At 37.0% G+C, this 8,426-nt stretch overlaps 1 protein-coding gene across 1 annotated transcript; it reads left to right on the top strand.

The window, feature by feature from the left end:
• Nucleotides 1-448: 448 nt before the first annotated feature.
• LOC107789994 (putative LRR receptor-like serine/threonine-protein kinase At2g16250) lies at nt 449-8,353 on the top strand. Its single transcript, XM_016611878.2, has 4 exons — nt 449-2,586; nt 5,050-5,178; nt 6,846-6,868; nt 7,299-8,353. The coding sequence occupies exons 1-4, from the start codon at nt 854-856 to the stop codon at nt 7,910-7,912; spliced, it is 2,499 nt and encodes an 832-aa protein (XP_016467364.1). The 5' UTR covers nt 449-853; the 3' UTR covers nt 7,913-8,353.
• The last annotated feature ends 73 nt before the right edge of the window (nt 8,354-8,426 follow it).

Here is an 8,426-nt window from a genome sequence, read left to right as displayed (position 1 = left end):
CAGAAACTATTTACATCTGGTAGCCAAAATAATGTATAAAATTTATATAATTTTTGTATGTAACATACAGAATGTGTGTGTATATATAAATATATAATATTTTTTTGGCTTAATTTTTACGGCGGCTATATAGTGTCATTTTTTCTAGATAGAAACACACATTTTCAGACCAATGTTTGATAATCTTTTTGAGCCTAATTAATTTAGATTTGCATCGCATAAAACCTAAAAACAAAAAAACTTTTATTATTATGGCTCGAACTCGAGACCTCTAATTAAGACAGAAAATAAAAAAATACTACTATGAACTCTTTTTTTTGGGAACTTTTTGTCAGAATAATTGCCAAAAGGGGTAAAAATTTTACCCATACAAAAATACTAATCTTTTTTTGGTTGATTTGTAAGAGGGGATTACAGTAACAAGAGTACAGCAGTGTTCCAATTAATCACAGAGAGTGCTTGACTCAGACCAGCCTTTCACTTTCTCTCTCTACATCTACTTCTCTCTCTCTTTCATTCACACCACTTTCTCTCTGAAAAAAAAACCCAAAACTTTTGACCATTTTTTAATCATCTCTCTTACCCATCAACCGAAGAAACTGAAAGAAAGAGTTGGTATAGAGAGAGATATAGAAACAGTACTTACACAGCACTCGTTCTTTTTTCAAGAATCAAAAAAAAAAGAAAAGCTTTTTTTGTGATTCATTCAAAAAGGTAAGCCCTTTAATTTCCCTGATACAGAATGTATATTCCCTTTTATATCAAGAATCGTTTATATATGTGTATGTGTGATTGTAGAGTAGAAAAAAGGTGAGAATTTTCAATTTCGAAGTTAAATGAAGGTTCAGCTGAAATGTTGCACTTAAAGGGCAGAGTGGTTTTGTTTTGTTTTGTGTTTTTCTTGCTGTTTGACTCAACATTTGAGCAGGGTGTTGTCAGTTCTTTAGCTGAGAAATTTGCTTTGCTTCAACTGAGATCTTCATTAGGGTTAAGAGCCAAAGAATGGCCTATAAAGGGTAACCCTTGTTTAAACTGGACAAATATTGTTTGCAAGAATGGTAGAGTTACTGAGATCAACATATCTGGTTTTAAGAGAACCAGAGTTGGGAGTCAAAACCCTCAATTCTCAGTTGATGCCCTCCAAAATTTGACCTTTTTGGAATCTTTTAATGCCTCCAATTTTGCACTTCCTGGCTCTATTCCTCAATGGTTTGGTCTTAGGCTTACATCTCTTAGGATTCTTGATCTTAGGTCATGTTCCATTATTGGTCCTATTCCTTCCACTTTTGGCAATTTGACTAGCCTTTCGATTCTTGATCTTTCGAATAATAAGCTTGTGAGGTCCATTCCTACTGAATTTGGTTCTCTTCAGAACCTTACTTTGCTTGATATGTCCTCAAATTTCTTGAATGGGACTATTCCTCAAGAAATTGGGAGTTTGCTTCAGTTGAAGTTCTTGAATCTGTCTGGTAACAGTTTATCTTCTTTGATTCCTGCCCAACTCGGTAACCTTTCTAATCTGGTTGACCTTGACCTCAGCTCCAATAGTTTAACTGGACAGTTGCCTGATGCTTTGTGGTCAATGCCTGGGTTGCAATTTCTAGATGCCTCTGCGAATAACTTCACCGGCGTTCTGCCAAATGTTAGTTCCATTGTCAATGCCACCAGCGCAGTGTTTAATCTTTCTCAGAATATGTTTTATGGAAATTTGCCGTCTTTAGGCAGAAGCTTCAGTTTTCTAGATCTATCAGGAAACTATTTTCAAGGCAAAACCCCTGATTACGGACAAAGCAATGTGTCAGTTAATAAAAATTGCCTCCAAAATGTAACAAGTCAAAGGAGTAGGAGTGAGTGTGCATCTTTCTATAGCGAGCGGGGCTTGTCGTTTGATGATTTTGGACAGCCAAATGCCACAGAGCCGCCTCTTCCAGCTCCCAAATCCAGCAAAAAGAGTCACAAAAGTGTAATCATATTGGCGGCCGTTCTGGGGGGTGTTGGATTAATTGCACTTGTCCTTATCTGTCTAGTTCTGCTGTTTGTTTGCACCCGCAAAAGGGCTGCCACGACTCAAAGAGCCACTGAGGTTGGGCCAGGTCCGGCCAGTTCAAGTCCACCGCCGCCTCCCGGAGTATCATTGAATTTTTCAAGTTTAGGAGATGCATTTACCTACCAGCAGATTCTTCAAGCCACAGGTGAGTTCAGTGATTCAAATCTTATGAAGCACGGCCATTCAGGTGATCTCTTCCGTGGTACCCTAGAAGGCGGGACACTTATAGTCGTAAAAAGAATTGATGTGCGCTCTGCAAAAAAGGAATCATATTTGTCAGAATTGGACTTCTTCAGCAAAGTTTCTCACTCTAGATTAGTTCCTTTTATGGGACATTGTTTGGAGAATGAGAATGAGAAGTTTCTGGTCTACAAATATATGCCAAATGGAGATCTATCCAGTTCTTTATTTAGAAAAAACAATTCGGATGATGATAGTTTGCAGTCATTGGATTGGATAACAAGACTGAAAATTGCTATTGGAACTGCTGAGGGCTTGTCTTATCTACATCATGAATGTAACCCGCCTCTAGTGCACAGGTATCAAGGCCTTGTCATATTGCATTTCTCTTACTTCCACGTGCCGCCACTTTTATGGTTAATATTAGAAATTGTTAATAGCTATGCTAGACTTACTTCTGTGATTTACTACTATTGGATTTCCATGTTTGCAAGTGCATTCATATCTCACTCTCATAACTACAAGTCTTCGTTTAAACATTGTGATCATAATCTTGGAAGAGTTGCAGCTACTCTTTCTCTATGTATTCCTTGGTTGTACATAATTGGTGACTTCTTCGTAGACGCAAAGGTAATAAAGGATATGCCTGTTAATTTAATAGTCTGGAAGATAATCCCGGACTTTGATGATTTAATCAAAAGCTTTCCTTACTAAAGTTTCCCTGATATAACGTTGGTGTCACTATAACATCTTGTCTCTGCAATGTTACCCCTGGAATGAGTGCATGATTGCTTTCCTGTTTTGTGAGTCACTATGGTTTACTCTAAGCAATTAGGCCAAAATCATTCTTCATTACTATTGGCGACCAAGATGTAAATCAACTGCATCTGTTGCACTCTAATCCAACCAGGAAACTTCAAATTTTCAATTCGGAAGATTGTATGCTAAACCAATAAATGGAAAAGAAAAAGTTGGAATTAGTTGGTTAGTCGTATAAGTGGCCGTTCAGTTTTTTCATTGTTAGCAGCAAAAACTTGTTTCTGTTCTGAAAAAAAAAAAGCTACGTCTAAACCCAGAGGCGGATCCATCATTTAAAGTTTATGGGTTCCTACATCATTCTCAAGTTAATAATTGGGTCCATAATCAAATATTTATAGATATTTAATAAATTTTTTAATATACATACAAGATCTGGGCAAAAGCTATTGGATTCCGGGAACCCGCATCTTAGCCTCTAGATCCACCACTACCCAGTCTCAAACAAGTTGGGGTCGGTTAAAGACTTGTTTCTGTTCTGATTGAGTAATATTGCCATGAACATCTAATCATCTCATTGAGCCCAACAAAGTTTCCCTTAGTTATATGTGGAAATAAGGACGTACAAAGTGGTACACCATCACAAGAGCGAATGGCTGTTTGAGAGCGCCCTTTTTGGCTAATGCACGTTGGAGATACTAGGACAATGCTCTGAATGAAAGCTATCGAAAATCGTAGTGTATTTCGTATCTCTGAACTAGGTAGGACGAGATTTCAATTGAAGGCTCTCCTAAAATTTTCAACCGAAGATAGTTGGACCAGTAAATTCAGTGCAGTACGGGCTCTATGCACGTTAAGGATCTTTGCAAGTTTATGGATGTGTGCCACATCTGGTTGATTGAAACCGAATTACAAATGGCAATATTAGATATCCGCTCTCAGCTATTAGCTTATCGGGATTTTCAAAAGGAGACGGGAATGAACAGTAATTCATGGTTGATGGTTTCTGATTTGTTATGAGTTGGAGATTTATTATGTTTATTGCTTCATTTATTATTATAGAGAGTTTACCATGTAAGGGCCAGCCTCCATAATATCTTACCATGTAAGAGCTAGCCTCCACAATATCTTGGAGGTGGAGCTTGAATCTATCAACTTGAGGGCTTCCCTTTATGTTTTTATGAGCTACATCTGCATGCAATAAATTTAAGATACGCTTAGTAAACCTAAAACTTGGGCTTTCAGGGGTTATGGTGCTATATATCGTCAAGAGCCATGCACTTATAAAAACTTTTATAGCTCTGCTTTTGTAGTTGCATGCATGGCTGCGATATCTCCAATCTAGCCAGTTTCTATATGTTTTAGATTCGGTACGAGAGATGTGGCCATAGATTTTGATGACATTAAATTTTCTACTGTGCTGGGATATTGTGAATACACAAATAGAAATTCTTTTAACTACACAAGTAGAAATTTACTTCTGAAACTAAGAACGGTTTTGTTTTTTATTGTATAAAGTTTCATTATTACTAATAAACCTTCTTGAGCATCATAGTCGTCATACAATGCTCCTTATTTTTTGTACCTTTTATCTCCATGGTGCCCTTTTAATGTCAGCTTGGATATTTTTAAAAATAATATATTGTTGTATGGCATTATCAGCTTATTCTCTTCCTTTCTAACAAACATATTCTGTTTATTGAGTCAGTCAGTGTTCAATACTCCTCACTTCTCTCACACTGTTCATCTGCATGTTTTCGGTTTAAGCAATACCCTTTCATGGGACATTTAATAGACTTTCCTCAACCAAATTTCTGTTCCCGAAGGAATTATCAAAAGGAGATGCTTCCCTAAATGTCTACATAGTTTTTCTGCTGTAATTCACCATGAAATCCTCAAGGTTTTAATTGCATGAGTTAGTTTTTTGGATTCAACTTCTTCTCTCCCTGCCCCCCCCCCCCCCCAACACACACACCAAAAAAAAAAACCTTTTGTTTCTGTCAGAATTACTAGTGCACCTCGTGGTGACAACTCTCCTTTTTCCTTCGCCGTACCTATTCTTGCAGAGATGTCCAAGCAAGCAGCGTACTTCTTGATGATAAGTTTGAAGTGCGGTTAGGGAGTCTAAATGAGGTCTGTGCACAAGAAGGAGACACCCATCAGAACAGAATTTCCAGGCTGCTCAGGCTGCCACAGTAAGTATTTTATAAACCTATTTGTTTCTGTTAATGATGTATGTAACTTTTCTAACCATCCTTTCTTTTAGAAGACAAAACTAGTTTACTACTAGCTTGGACTGTGGTCAATAATTTCTTTTTTCCATTATGGATCTTAACATCAGGCGGTTTTATTGTTAACATGCTTTTCTTAGTCTATCAGAAAAGTGATAAGGCGTGGATCTCCGATTTGATGTTATAGAAACTACTTGTTTCATCTGGTGTATTTTTAATTTTTATTAGCTATGCTATAAATGAGAATTCTAATGTTCATGCAGCAATCTTACTCTTAACCTTATCATCCTGCTATCTGTTGGCTCTAGCTTTGTTTTTAAATTATGAACTTGTAATATACGCCCTGGCTAGTGTAGTTCGAATGATAGTGATCATGCAGTTGTATATAATCTTTAGTTCTTCACCGTATTCAAGTTACTAGGAGCATTGTAAGTAACAGTGAGTCTAGTCTGAAAGACCGTCACACACTTGTTACTTGTTAGTTACTTGTTCTATCCCTCCATAAATTATTTCTTTTCTATGTAATATGAATATTTTTGCCTGTGCCGTACTGAAGAATTGGTTCGGAGTCCTATGTTAGATGCCAAATTTTTTAGGTCTTCTAGATTTGATCTTCATGGCTTCTGTAGAAACTTTTCAGATTCTCTTAGTTTACGCCATTGATCAGGATTACAGTCAATCACTATCCAGATTGATTTAAAAGTGTGAATATTTTTAATAATTATAGATGTTGGGTTAAATAAAACTTACTTTAATGATTGATATAGATAAGTCTCTTTCTTTTATTGCAAATTACACAAAAGGAAACTTTTATTGTGCTAGACGTAGATGCATCAGGGACAAAACCCTCTGAACACTGTGTCACAAGTGATAGCTTCTGTTGTGTTTTAATAACTTAGAATTTATATCCTTTTGAGTTATCTTGAATTAAATGATCATACAAAAATTTGAATTTTTTTGACGTTATTCCACTTCTAAGTAGGCCTGACACTTACGAGAAATAGATCAAGAGTGTGTACCTGAATAAAATAGTCTGGATCTGTTTCTGTTGGTAGGTCATTTCTTTTTCGTGTTATTGACGTTACGCCAAGTATGTCTCATATTAAGAACATTATAAGATACAACCCACTCGCTCTAGCCATCCCATAAATCTATCAAATCCTCTGTACAAGGATGGATTTCCTGTTTGCACTAGTGTCTTGAGGGGTGAACCAAATATAATTATAGAAATATGGGAAATGGTAATATTCTAAACTCATGCATTGCGACATGATATCTGGCTGGAATATGAGAAGGGTGCTTTGGATGTCTGTTCTTGAGTTAGGCCAACTGTTGTGAACCTTCCACTATATTTAACTTTCAGTTTATCCGTTCAATCGGACGGTTTCCTAATTTTCTGTGTCTTTTTCTACTGGGCAACAGAGTATTAGGGTTAAGAATCAACCTAACTCCTTTTCCATAACCTTCTCCCTAGTAATGTGTATTTCCAATGTTATGAGTGGTTATTAATTTGTTTTTTTTTAGCTTATCATCTAAGCTTGTCTGTTGCGTTTTAATACTTAGACTTTCAACCTGTACTGCTTTATAGTTTTTACTGCTATTTGACATAGTTTTCTCTTCCTTATTTGCAGGACATCAGAACAAGGTGCATCAGGTATGTGCAATTTTGTTTAGTTCTACTTCTCGTAAATAGACTTTACGCAAAATATTCTTAACATATCCTCTATCAACTTAGTGTTCGTAACAACTCAAAATTGTAGGTAACATTTCCCATCTTGTTATTGGTGGGTAAGATCTCAAATTGGTGTAGGTAACAAAATAAAAATAGTAGGCATTCATTGGAAGCCATGAATAACTGAAATTCTTAGGTGGAGATTTCCGATTGAACTGAATCCGAAAGAAAGTAAAGGCCTGGACAGTACAACATTTTTATCTTGAATGTAGACAAAAAGAGCTAAGTATTAGATGGCAATGTTTTGCTTTACCTTGCCAAATTACTCCTTGTAGCTCAAACTATCACTAAGCATTACTTCAAAGTCTACTTTTCTCTTCCTAAGCTAATATTCTTTTTCCGGAATGGACAGGTACAGCTAGTGCCACTTGTGCGTATGATGTCTTCTGTTTCGGAAAGGTTTTGCTAGAGTTAGTAACTGGCAAGCTGGGAATCAGTGCATCCAACGACGCCAGCATGAAGGAGTGGTTGGATGGTACATTAAAATACGTTAGTATATATGATAAAGAACTTGTCACAAACATAGTGGATCCTTCCCTAATCATAGATGAAGATTTATTAGAGGAAGTATGGGCGATGGCTATTGTTGCGAGATCGTGCCTCAACCCCAAGCCTTCGAGGAGACCGTTAATGAGATATATCCTTAAAGCTTTGGAAAATCCTTTGAAGGTAGTTAGGGAAGAACATACCAGCTCAGCAAGACTTAGAGCAACTTCATCAAGAAGTTCGTGGAACGCTGCGCTGTTTGGCAGCTGGCGTAGCTCCTCAGATGTAGCGGCGGTACCTGCAATCCCAGCATCTAAGTTGGAAGGAACAAGTAGTTTGAAGCAATCGGGAACAACAGGTTCTCAAGGAAGTGGTCATAATGGGGACAATGGTCATTCTTCATCAACTAGACGACAGTCGAAAGAGATTTTCCCTGAGCCGTTGGAAGAGCAGGATGTAGAGAGACCACATGAGGAGTAGAAGAGAGGTGATTGTGATTTATTCTTTGTTAATAATGCAGCGCGGTGGTCTGCATTCGGGTGCCTTCCCCTGTACATTCTCTGTTTTCGGAAGCCATTGTTTTTGTTACATTGGGTAATGGAAGTTGGCAAGAGATCCTTGTTCAAAGGAAACTTTGAAAATGGAGATATTGGGTTGTTTACCTGGGACATCAACATCAAATTGTTTATTGGGGTTTTGGGATTTTAAAGTTTTTTTCTTTTTTTTTTTGTATTTTCTGGGGATAGAGTTGGGACAACAGGATTTAGCAAGTGGTGGTTCTTTGTTTTGGGGGCTTATGTTTCGTTCCAATTCTTTCTTATAATTCTTACTCTTTTACTAATCTCTCCATGGAATGTAAATTATACAGAATCTTTCATTTTCCAAATGGAGGAGAGAAAAAAAGCATTTCATTGATCTTTTCTTCTTTGTTGCTGAACTGTTTTGCTTCTTAGAGTTGGAAGTCAAATTATGCCAACTTAGTTCAAACATTCCG

The sequence above is a fragment of the Nicotiana tabacum genome, chromosome 7 (genome assembly GCF_000715075.1).
Source record: "Nicotiana tabacum cultivar K326 chromosome 7, ASM71507v2, whole genome shotgun sequence".
Taxonomy (NCBI): domain Eukaryota; kingdom Viridiplantae; phylum Streptophyta; class Magnoliopsida; order Solanales; family Solanaceae; genus Nicotiana; species Nicotiana tabacum.
Note: the sequence above shows the minus strand (reverse complement) of the source record. Positions and strands in the feature narration are given on the sequence as shown.